Source organism: Periplaneta americana, chromosome 11 (genome assembly GCF_040183065.1).
Source record: "Periplaneta americana isolate PAMFEO1 chromosome 11, P.americana_PAMFEO1_priV1, whole genome shotgun sequence".
Lineage (NCBI taxonomy): Eukaryota > Metazoa > Arthropoda > Insecta > Blattodea > Blattidae > Periplaneta > Periplaneta americana.
The window spans coordinates 57,307,543-57,320,233 of NC_091127.1; the positions used below are offsets into that span (position 1 = coordinate 57,307,543).

A 12,691-nucleotide genomic window follows, 5' to 3' on the forward strand; every position below is an offset into this window, starting at 1 on the left:
TATATATAATAAATGTTATTATAAAATTATGTATCAAATTCGTTTAATATTTGTATATAGGCCTACTATATAATAGATAGGCCTATATGGTTTTTACTTCTCTTAGGAGTTTTGTTTTTCCATTTTCAGCGCTATCAAGCCATTACTTACTTACAAATGGCTTTTAAGGAACCCGAAGGTTCATTGCCGCCCTCACATAAGCCCGCCTTGGTTCCTATCCTGTGCAAGATTAATCCAGTCTCTATCATCATACCCCACCTCCCTCAAATCCATTTTAATATTATCCTCCCATCTACGTCTCGGCCTCCCTAAAGGTATTTTTCCCTTCGATCTCCCAACTAACACTCTATATGCATTTCTGGATTCGCCCATACGTGCTACATGCCCTGCCCAGCTATCAAATCATTACATATTTTAATTGTTGTTGGGGCTAACTTCTCAACTCTCATTATAAAGGAACTCTGGAGTCTAGACATTACAGTTAATGATAGATTTCATCGGTCCAATTTATATTATTTGAGTACACAATGTACCTAGATTTATTAACTGTGTGTTATATTTCCGCTGTGTCGACTGCTAGCTGGTGTGATGTCAGTGCCAACTCCTGGGGGAAAGCAGAATCTCACGCTGAAACTAGTTTGAAGGTCATTGAAATCAGTCCTTCTACATCAAAGGTACTGACACGAAGTGTCCATACTGTATAATTATCTATACGTTGGTCACGCCCGCTGATTTCTGCGCACTGAGTTTTCCTTGTTGGATGCCTATTCCATCTTTTGTTCCCTTCAGTTCCTCAAGCTTACAGACGAAAACATTCGAGAGTTTTTTCATCTAGCACCAATATTACATTTCTATATCTATTCATTACAAAAATATAATCCATGGATTTTTGGACACAGTGTATAATAAAGTGAAAGTGTTCAATACATCTACTTCACTGCTAGCAGAGTAAAATATTTTGTGGGTAACCTGTGCTATTCTCACGCCCACCCTTCCAATGGCAATGTAGTTGAAGTTTTACACCTTTTGGAGTTTTGAACCGACACTATTGAATGCTCCACTAATTGGATATTTTTTCCGCAGTCTGTACAAGGACGTGCCGACCATCTTGTTCCCGTATGTTTGGCTAGAGAAGAGATTTTCAATGCCTGCTGACATAGCAACATTATTCAAGTGGGTCCTCATGATGCCCACGATAGGAATTTGCTTCTCCATCGTCCTGATACTGCTGGGGCTCGTCATCCTGGCGTTCGCCGTTCTTCCCAGTTCCCAAAGAAGCAAGTACCAGGACGAGAATAGGTATGCCAATAATAATAATTGTAGTAGGAGTAGTAGTACTAACTTCATTTAACCTGGCAGAGTTAAGGCCATAGGGTCTTCTCTTACAATCAACCAGGATTGAAAGTTGCTTACATAATTGAACATACAACTGTATCGGATACAATTTACATATTGGTATCAAAAGAGCCAGTTACATAAAAACTTACCTAATAAAATGAAAACAATCACAGTGGAATACATGTTAATGTTGTTATAATCAAAATACGAGTCTCATAAAATCAGAAGCCCATAATTCAATAAAATACAATAATAATACATTATACAACGAGTCTATAATGATAGTAATTAAGAAGAGAGTATGGATGTTTATGAAACGTGAGCAAGCGAGTTTCATAATTTTCATACGAGCTTCTTAATTACCATTATAGGCAAGTTTCATACGACTTTTTATGCTCGACCATATTTCTAACTTGAAATTATTAATTTTATTTTATATCTAACTGACCTTGAGCAATACCTCGTAAATTGTGAGATGTGCGCAGACGCGAAAGTATTGATTTTTTCCGAGGAACAGATGTCCACATTGACCTTGATAACCTATAAGAACCTACAGAGTAAACTAAATATTAACTTTGATATAACATTGAAATTAAATTAGACATTGAAAAACGAGATGACAAATTGAATTTATTTGAATATTATTTACAATTAACGCTAATTATTATAGTAACAGAACATAACCTTCTGCGACAGTATTGGATTTCCAGCCTCCGTGACTTTTCGCTAATTCTCTTTCGATTGCATATCCGAGAATGATCGATACTTGCGGTTTTATAACGGTACAAAGCTGACTTGTCATTGGCTGAACACCTGTACTTTAATGAGTAGGTGTACTTTAATTACATGCATTAAAGGACTGCTACCAGGTGTATAATTACTACATTTCGGCATGGTCGAGGATAAAAATAAAAATAAACACATTGGAATACATATTGGTATTAAGTTGCAAGCAAGTATGATTCACATAATTAAACCAGAAACTGATAAGTGAATAACATGTACACAATAAAAATTATAAAAAAACAATGGAATGATATTGATGCTAAGTGATAAATAAACACGATTTACATAATAAAATCATAAACAGAAATTTGAATAGAGAGTACACAAAAATGAACACTGCAGTAAACACATAAGCATTGAATTAGAAGAAAATACTGTTTACTTATTACAAAGATGATTGAATTAAGTATAAAAATAAAAATGGGAAACAAAAAATAAAAATTAACATAGTGGAATACATTGCATTTAAATATTTGCAACGCGTTAGGTCTGGCAACTCATCATAAGATATTAGTCCAATTTATATTTAAAAGAAATAAAGGTTCGGCAGTCCTTGACTTCAGGCGGCAGAGAATTAGTGACAAGAAGTAGCAACAGTGAAAGATCAGGAGTACAGAGATGATGTGTGCAGTGGAATTTCGCGCGACAAATGACTGCACTTGATTTAGCATATTGGGAATTAAATAGCTTTCCCAAAACACGCTACTAAATGTTTCAATTTTTATCTCGAAAAGGAAGCAAAAACGAGCAAAATTGTATTAAACTTTCTTGTTTGAAATATCTCAAAGAATAACTCCTGAAATTAAAGACATCACTTACGGTTCATTCTGTATAAAAATCGAACCAGGGATGGAGAAATCGAATTGAGCTGTGTTTGGAGTAAGTTTTTGAAAATAGATTTTCTTCAGTGAAAGACTAGAAGTTCTTTTGACCTTTGTAAGGCGTGTAAAAATACAGATCATTACTAGTAGCGTCATAATTTTTAATTTTATGAAGAAACTATAATATACAAAAGTTACAGTGGATGGAGGAATATTTTAAACATATTTCCAAAACTATGTTTTCATTTATTGTGTTCTAATGAGTCTGCGTTTTTAATGGCACCGTGTACTTATTTTCAATTTTTGAATTCTTCAGGTCTCAAATTGTACAAAATAAAAACAGATTTTTATAAAGAAAAAAAAGCATCTTGATGGCATAGAAAATTGGTTATACAATTAAAATTGAACTGTAATATTAATGCGACGTACAGAGTTTAAAAAGGAAAAATATCATTTGAAACACTTGAATAATGTTCTAATTGTGTCACGTGTTTATATCGGTCAGCACTGTCGAACGTGCGTAATTATTTTTTCTTGGAAACTGTTTTTTGAGCAATACTGCTCGGTTGACCTGTTATATCGCGTCTAATTTTTCGTTCTAATTCTTTCAGATTTCGTAATTAGTTCTGGTAATTCTTCACTTCAAATAGCCCCACAAGAAAAAATTCTATAGGGTTGAGATAAGTGGTCCCTGTTGGTCACTCAAAAACAGATATTTTAAAATTGTATTCCTTATAGGACGTTCGGCATCTCGTGAAACCTACCTGCACGTCGGAGTTTACCAGTTCGGTCCCCTGGTAAAAAAAATATATAGGCTACACTAGTTCGGTCCGGAGCCAAGAAGTAAACAATACTAGTTGGTTCCGGGTCAATAAGTTAACAGTACTAATTCGGTCCTGGATCGAAAATAGAGCAGTACTAGTTAGAAATCAACATTTTCCTTCCCATTCTATGCAGGCTTAGGACTGTCATAAGGCAGGGACGGGTAAATTCGTGACTCGAGAAGCAACCTACAAAATTGCCTACCCCTTTCTTAAGGCATGGTTAAAAAATGTTACTTATGTACAGTCGTGGCAAAAAAACCGGACTGACCCTTGTAGCTGATTTCAGACCCTTGTGCACTCCCGAGCACGATAGACTGGTAACTAAGACTTTCGTGGTTCGAATCCTGCCTGGGAAGGAAACTATTTTTGTTCCTTATTCAAGTTTATTCCCAATACTTTTCGATTGTAGCGATATTTTACTACTTAATTACCATAACTTATTATTCCCAGAACATTAATTTTACTAGCAATCGAAAAGTATTGGGAATAAATTTGAATAAGGAACAAAAAAAAAAAAAAAGTTTCCTTCCCAGACAGGATTAGAACCACGAAAGTCTTAGTTACCAGTCTATTGTGCTACAAGGGTCGATCCGGTTTCTTTTGCCACTACTGTACAATGCAAAGTATGAACCTCAGTCATAGCTTTTTAAACTTCAGGGTAGTCGGTGATACTAGGAGCTTTTTTGGGAGAAATTTGTAGTACAGTGTTTTTATATATTGAAGTCTGTTTATTGAATCAGATACAAATTCTGCCATTTTGTCTCTAATATATGGTTCCTTCTTTAATTGGTCTGATCTTTTTGTTGCTGGACTTCTAATTTGTATGCAAGTGTCAATTTGAATTCATTTTAGAACGTCTATTAATTGAAAGATGTTAGATGATTCACAACTGTTTGTCGTTCTTTCTGTCGTAGCTACGAATTCAAAGAATGTTTACCAGTAACTGAAATGACAGTTAGGTACGACCGCTGCTAATCATGAAAACAAGTTGGAATAAGTATCACTACCAACATCAAAACACACCAGTATCGATATCATACCAACATAAAAAAATAGGATTCGATACGAAGCTAGTTCATAATATATACTTAAGTCTCTTTGATAAATATGTAACTTGTCTAAGTTATATCTGCATTGTTCGGACCGAATTAGTACTGTACCTTTTTGAACCCCGGACAGAATTAGTACTGTATATTTCATGTGTGTATCTGATGGGACCGAACTGATGTGCATCTCTGCGCGTGAGGGGAAGGAAAATGTGGACTGGGAAGCTTCTCTTCCTCGCTAGGCTTAGACTAGCTCAGTTACCCCTACCATAAGATCCTTACTATGAGCTACGGCGCACGAATGCATTTGGTTTACGAGATAACGAATACTTACTAACTGGCTTTTAAGGAACCCGGAGGTTCATTGCCGCCCTCACATAAGCCCGCCATTGGTCCCTATCCTGAGCAAGATTAATCCAGTCTCTGTCATCATATCCCACCTCCCTCAAATCCATTTTAATATTATCTTCCCATCTACGTCTCGGCCCCCCCAAAGGTCTTTTCCCCTCTGGCCTCCCAACTAACACTCTATATGCATTTCTGGATTCGCCCATACGTGCTACATGCCCTGCCCATCTCAAACGTCTGGATTTAATGTTCCTAATTATGTCAGGTGAAGGATATAATGCGTGCAGCTCTGCGTTGTGTAACTTTCTCCATTCTCCTGTAACTTCATCCCTTTTAGCCCCAAATATTTTCCTAAGAACCTTATTCTCAAACACCCTTAATCTCTGTTCCTCTCTCAAAGTGAGAGTCCAAGTTTCACAACCATACAGAACAACCGGTAATATAACTGCTTTATAAATTCTAACTTTCATCTTTTTTGACAGCAAACTAGATGACAAAAGCTTCTCAACCGAATAATAACAGGATACATAATTATTTTGCGTTTAATTTTCTCCCGAGTGCCATTTATATTTGTTACTGTTGCTCCAAGATATTTGAATTTTTCCACCTCTTCGAAGGATAAATCTCCAACTTTTATAGTTCCATTTCGTAGAATATTCTGATCACGAGAGACAATCATATACTTAGTCTTTTCGGGATTTACTTCCAAACCTCTCTCTTTACTTGCTTCAAGTAGAATTTCCACATTTTCCCTAATCGTTTGAGGATTTTCTCCTAACATATTTACGTCATCCGCATAGACAAGAAGCTGATGTAACCCGTTCAATTCTAAACCCTCTCTGTTATCCTGAACTTTCCTAATGGCATATTCTAGAGCGAAGTTAGAAAGTAAAGGTGATAGTGCATCTCCCTGCTTTAGCCCGCAGTGAATTGGAAAAACATCAGATAGAAACTGGCCTATACGGACTCTGCTGCAAGTTTCACTAAGACGCATTTTAACTAGATAACGAATGACGCTCTTAAATAGAGGAGACCTCGCTATAAAGTGTTCCTCCTTACAAAGATAACTATATCTGCAAATAAAAGCGAATTCGGATAAGTCTTACGCCCAATTTTAATATCTTTATGTACAGATGCTTACGATTTTAGTTTAAGATCATCTACGTATATTTTGAAGAGTTTTGGAGATAAGCCACATCACTTAGCGTAACATTTGGAAATGGGAGTAACTTGTATAAATTTTATTTGCAGGATACTTCAGAACGGAAAAGCTACAAAAGAGAATTTGTGTAACAATCAGTTACAACTTGAAGACAATGAATTATTAAATTCAGAAACAAAAGAGATAATCGATAATGAAGAGAAAATAAAGGAATTCCCTCCAGACGTGAATAGGACGACACGCCTGTGATAAACGCAGTTACCCGAAGTGCAGGGGTGAGGACTTGTGGTGTTTAGTTGGTATACCTGGAATCAAGAGACAATGTGAAAAGTGAATATTAAAGACATTATGATTTACTTGTTAAAAATGGAATTATTCAATTTTCTTGAAGTGTTGCGATCGTTATTGAACTGAACCCAGAGTGCGTTAAAAGGTTTGAACTTAAGTGAACTACAAATGTTACTGAATACTTCGTTGTGATTGGAGCATGCGATGATAACCGTACGCGGAATATAAGTATTTAAATGTTTATATTTCGAGAAATTAATTAGAAACATTTTCGTTGTAACTAAGAAATTATGTACAGTTAATTCAGTTTTTAGTAGTAGTTGTAAGTATACGAATCGATGTGGTTTGTATATTTGTGTGTGTGAAATATATTATTTCTTACAGTATCAAATTTATTGGAAAAAATTTCCTTTGCGTTTTTTTCTTATTTCAATATCCTTTGAACCGGAACATATTTGTACACCTATTTACTTGCAGATTATTTATTAGTGATTGTAGAGAGTGTCTGACTTAAACCGTTCATTTTTGCTTAGACGGCACAAATAGCAGTCGAGACATGTGGGATGTACTGGGTGAAGTGTATAGAGCAGAACAGGTTTCACGGCCTCGAGTCTCCCACCTCCGCGCGCGTAGCCGGTCGGCCGTGAAACCTGTTCTGCTCTATATTGTTTACCCAGTATTTAATGGTTTCACATGCTGGCGGAATCATGGGTGGATATAAAGTTTACTGACATTATGTGAATGTCAGGAATTTTTGTCTTCGTATGATAATTTTATGTTAAACACGTACTGTCAATCTGTTACGTTAATTATTTATATTCTTTCTCCTTCCCAACGTTTATTCCAGTCTTGGATAATGTTTTATCTAAACATTTGCTCCTCTTATAATTCTTATAACATAGTATTCTTAATATACAATAGTTGTCTTAATATACAGTAGCGTGCAAATTAATCCGAACAACGTAATTACTTATGCAAAAACACTCAAACGGGATAAAAAAAAGGATCTAAGACATACCTCAGTAATCTATGTGGCCTCCCTTGTTCCTAATAACAGCTCTCAGACGATTTGGCATGGATTTCACTAATTTCCCACAAATATTCTTCATTTCTTCATTGCGAAACCATACACCAATGAGGGCAGAAATCATCTTCTCCTTTGTAGAACAATCCATTTTTTGCATTCTTCTTTTGCAAATTGACCACAAGTTCTCAGTGGGGTTGATGTCGGGTGAGTTGCCTGGCCAGGGGAGTACCTGAATATTCTTCTTGTTGAAGAATTCTGTAGTTTTTCGAGACGTATGACATGGTGCCAGGTCTTGTTGGAACACACCTCTGCCATCCGGAAATGATTTTTGCAGCTGGGGTACGATTCTGATTTCCAACAAGTGAATATATTTGTCACAATTCATCATTCCCTTGATAGGTATTAATGCTCCAGGCCCTTCATGTGTAAAACAACCCCAAAACATTACTTTAGGGGGTATTTGGGTTCTTGTTGGAGATGAGCTGCTGTTACTTTTTCGGATCCTTTCCGTACGTACGAAACACGGTGGCCGTGGACCTCGATATGAGACTCGTCGGAAAAAGTACATTCTTCCAGTCATTCACTGTCCAGTGTTGATGTAATTTTGCCCACATTAAGCGTTTTTTGCACATAACAGGGGTTAGCAGTTGCTTCTTAATAGGCTTACGAGCCCTTCGTCCAGCTTCCAAAAGCCTACGCCGCACTATTGTGACGTGAATATTCGCCCCAGTGGTAGCCATTAACTCGCGGGTTAAGTCGACAGCAGTTAGTCTAGGATTTAATTTACTTTTCCTGACAATTAAACGATCATCTGCAGGTGAAGTCTTCCTTTTCCGGCCACAGTTTCCTTTTTTCTGGGGTGTGATGGATCCAGTCTCCCTGTATCGTTTTATGATCGAATTAACAGTAGCCAAACCGATGTGACATTCTGCAGCAATTTGCCTGTGTGTCATAGAAGAATGGTCTGCTAATGTTATAATTTTAGACCGTTTTCGTGGAGTTGTATCCATTTGTGAAGGCGACAGAATGTACACAGGATTGCAGTATTAAGTCTTCAACACAACTGAAATGCTTATAAGTACAAAACGACAGGCAAAAGTCACATATTATAAAAAATAATGACAGATCTTCAACAATGGAATTACACGTACTACAGATGTCAATTAAAGCGGTATGAGCAGCTGTGAGGACAACAATGACAGAAAATGTAAAAATATGTTGTGTTCGGATTAATTTGCACGCTACTGTAAAAGTTACATCCAATCCTTCAAATTATTTTATTTGTTCTGTTTCATTCGAAATAAGCAACGTATCTTTAAAGAACATACAAATCAGAATTTTAACACAATTTATTAATTTATTTCAATATACTTACAATATGTCACGCCTAATGACACTGTCATGAGAACTTCAGAACCTGGGTATAATGAGAAAAAAATTTGGATTCAGATTGTGACAGATCATAATATCACAGTCTAGTACATACTATCACGAAGCTCGAGGTGAATTTTTGCATTTCTCGCAACACTGCTCCAAGCGGTTAGCAACTGAGAGTACTAGGAGCAATAGATGTGTGCGATAGTAGCGATCCTTGTGGCTAGGAACCAAAGTTCAATTCATTATCGGGTGTTTTCTGGTTTCTTGTTGGGCCTTCCAGGCTACTGTAGTTGTGTAGGAGCATACAATCCACCGTACAACACCACAACAGGAAATTCCTTTTTTGCCGCTGTCCAACCATCATGACACTGGAGCTTGGATTTCGATTGACACATAGAGAATAATTAAGTAAAAATCAATGGGTATTTGTATAAAAAGAAAAACTGCTATCATAGTAAAAAAATGAGTATTTCTTTCACGAATTTTTGTATTACATAAAATAGAACTGATTAATTAAATATTGAAATTGGAATAGGTGTCTTCTGCTAAGGAAAATTAATTGTAATATATGGAAAAAGTTTTCTCATTGCGAATATTTTTTTCTTTAGCTTGCTCACCTCCCCCCTTCCGACGGCTAGGCCGAAGTAGAAGGGGAGAGTGGAGGAGAGACCTCATTATAAACCCATTGATTACACTTGAGGGAACAACAGAAATGATTGCTAATACATTTTAACATTTAAGGCGCACAGAGGTATGTGGAACCCATAAATTTAATAGTTAATCTTTGACATTTAATAACTTTCTGAACTGAAATTAAAAAGTTTATAAAATTTGGACAGGTGACCATCAATACCTTGCATAACTATGGTAAAAAGAAAGAAAGAAAGATTAATTTATTAAGTTGAGTTTAACGAACTCAAAACACATTTATCGGCTCATGCTCCCAGTGCTAGGGTAAGAAAAAAAGAACATTACGTTCTGTATAGAATAAGATTTTTATATTTTCGGCTTTAATGCGCTGCAAATATTTAAATGACAAAATGACACAAACTAAACAAAAAGCATTCTTTATGTTCCTAAGAACGTTTGCTCAAGACAAATTGAAATAATATAATGACGTGTAGAATGAAAATTTTATATTTGGGTATCTAATACACTGCAAATATTTAAATGACAAGAGACACAAACTAAACAAAAAGCTTTCTTTATGTTCCTAAGAACTTTTGCTCAAGACAAATTGAAATAATATAATTACTTGTAGAATGAAAATTTTATTTGGGCATCTAATACACTAATACACTGCAAATATTTAAATGACAAGACACACAAACTAAACAAAAAGCTTTCTTTATGTTCCTAAGAACTTTTGCTCAAGACAAATTGAAATAATATAATGACGTGTAGAATGAAAATTTTATATTTGGGTATCTAATACACTGCAAATATTTAAATGACAAGAGACACAAACTAAACAAAAAGCTTTCTTTATGTTCCTAAGAACTTTTGCTCAAGACAAATTGAAATAATATAATGACTTGTAGAATGAAAATTTTATTTGGGCATCTAATACACTAATACACTGCAAATATTTAAATGACAAGACACACAAACTAAACAAAAAGCTTTCTTTATGTTCCTAAGAACTTTTGCTCAAGACAAATTGAAATAATATAATGACGTGTAGAATGAAAATTTTATATTTGGGCATCTAATGCACTGCAAATATTTAAATGACGAAGTGACACATAAACTAAACAAAAAGCTTTCTTTATGTTCCTAAGAACTTTTGCTCCAGACAAATTGAAATAATATAACGACGTGTAGAATGAAAATTTTATTTGGGCATCTAATACACTGCAAATATTTAAATGACAAAATGACACATAAACTAAACAAAAAGCTTTCTTTATGTTCCTAAGAACTTTTGCTCCAGACAAATTGAAATAATATAATGACGTGTAGAATGAAAATTTTATATTTGGGTATCTAATACACTGCAAATATTTAAATGACAAGAGACACAAACCAAACAAAAAGCTTTCTTTATGTTCCTAAGAACTTTTGCTCAAGACAAATTGAAATAATATAATGACTTGAAGAATGAAAATTTTATTTGGGCATCTAATACACTAATACACTGCAAATATTTAAATGACAAGACACACAAACTAAACAAAAAGCTTTCTTTATGTTCCTAAGAACTTTTGCTCAAGACAAATTGAAATAATATAATGACGTGTAGAATGAAAATTTTATATTTGGGCATCTAATGCACTGCAAATATTTAAATGACGAAGTGACACATAAACTAAACAAAAAGCTTTCTTTATGTTCCTAAGAACTTTTGCTCCAGACAAATTGAAATAATATAACGACGTGTAGAATGAAAATTTTATTTGGGCATCTAATACACTGCAAATATTTAAATGACAAAATGACACATAAACTAAACAAAAAGCTTTCTTTATGTTCCTAAGAACTTTTGCTCCAGACAAATTGAAATAATATAATGACGTGTAGAATGAAAATTTTATATTTGGGTATCTAATACACTGCAAATATTTAAATGACAAGAGACACAAACCAAACAAAAAGCTTTCTTTATGTTCCTAAGAACTTTTGCTCAAGACAAATTGAAATAATATAATGACTTGAAGAATGAAAATTTTATTTGGGCATCTAATACACTAATACACTGCAAATATTTAAATGACAAGACACACAAACTAAACAAAAAGCTTTCTTTATGTTCCTAAGAACTTTTGCTCAAGACAAATTGAAATAATATAATGACGTGTAGAATGAAAATTTTATATTTGGGCATCTAATGCACTGCAAATATTTAAATGACAAAATGACACATAAACTAAACAAAAAGCTTTCTTTATGTTCCTAAGAATTTTCACTTAAGACAAATTGAAATAATCGAAAACACATAGAAAGAGAATTTTATATTTTGGGTATCTAATACACTGCAAATATTTAAATGACAAAACGACACAAAAACATTCTTATGTTCTTAAGAACCTTTGCTCAAGACAAATTAAAGGAATAAAAAGACACACAGAATGAGAATTTTGGGCATTTAATGGCATGAGTTACACTTGTCCCAAATTTACACTTACCTAGTTTACCTTATTTTGTATAATGTATATTTTTGGGAATATAAAATTACTGGAATAAATTATATTCCTATTTCATATAATTCCATTTATGCAAAAGTTAATGTAGCCACTACAGTACTACAGTAAATTCTAGATATCGTGGGCTTACTTCTAAAACCCGTAAGTACAGTTTTTGCCAGAAAGCCAAAATCAGTGTATATTTTCAAAATGGGCTGCTAATAATATATCGCAAGTCTGCAAATGCTACTATATTTTATAAATAACAAATACATAACTTTAGTTAGCTGGGGAATGAAAAGAATAAGTTATTTTGATCTATTATACAATTTCCACGAATACAGTTACGAGGTTTTAAAAGTAAGTCAACGATATATTATAACAGATGCATTTAGTACTGATCAGAATATTCACAATTTTAGTATAAGACACAAATCAGATCTCCACCTATCCTCTATTAATCCCAAATGTTCTGAGAAAGAAGTACGGTGTTACGGTCTTTAATGCACTGCCTAATTATCTTAAAGCTTCGAAGGGCCAAGAAGAAAGCTT

General features: G+C 34.4%; 1 protein-coding gene across 1 annotated transcript in view; it reads left to right on the plus strand.

Annotated features, from left to right (window-relative positions):
* LOC138709032 (protein peste-like) overlaps window positions 1–6,721 on the plus strand; it is a 78,145-nt gene extending 71,424 nt beyond the window's left edge. The window contains exons 8-9 of the mRNA XM_069839509.1: window positions 1,084–1,299; window positions 6,415–6,721. Coding sequence (XP_069695610.1) covers window positions 1,084–1,299; window positions 6,415–6,574 — 376 coding nt within the window. The 3' untranslated portion in view covers window positions 6,575–6,721. The remainder of the gene's footprint in view (window positions 1–1,083; window positions 1,300–6,414) is intronic.
* Window positions 6,722–12,691: the final 5,970 nt, after the last annotated feature.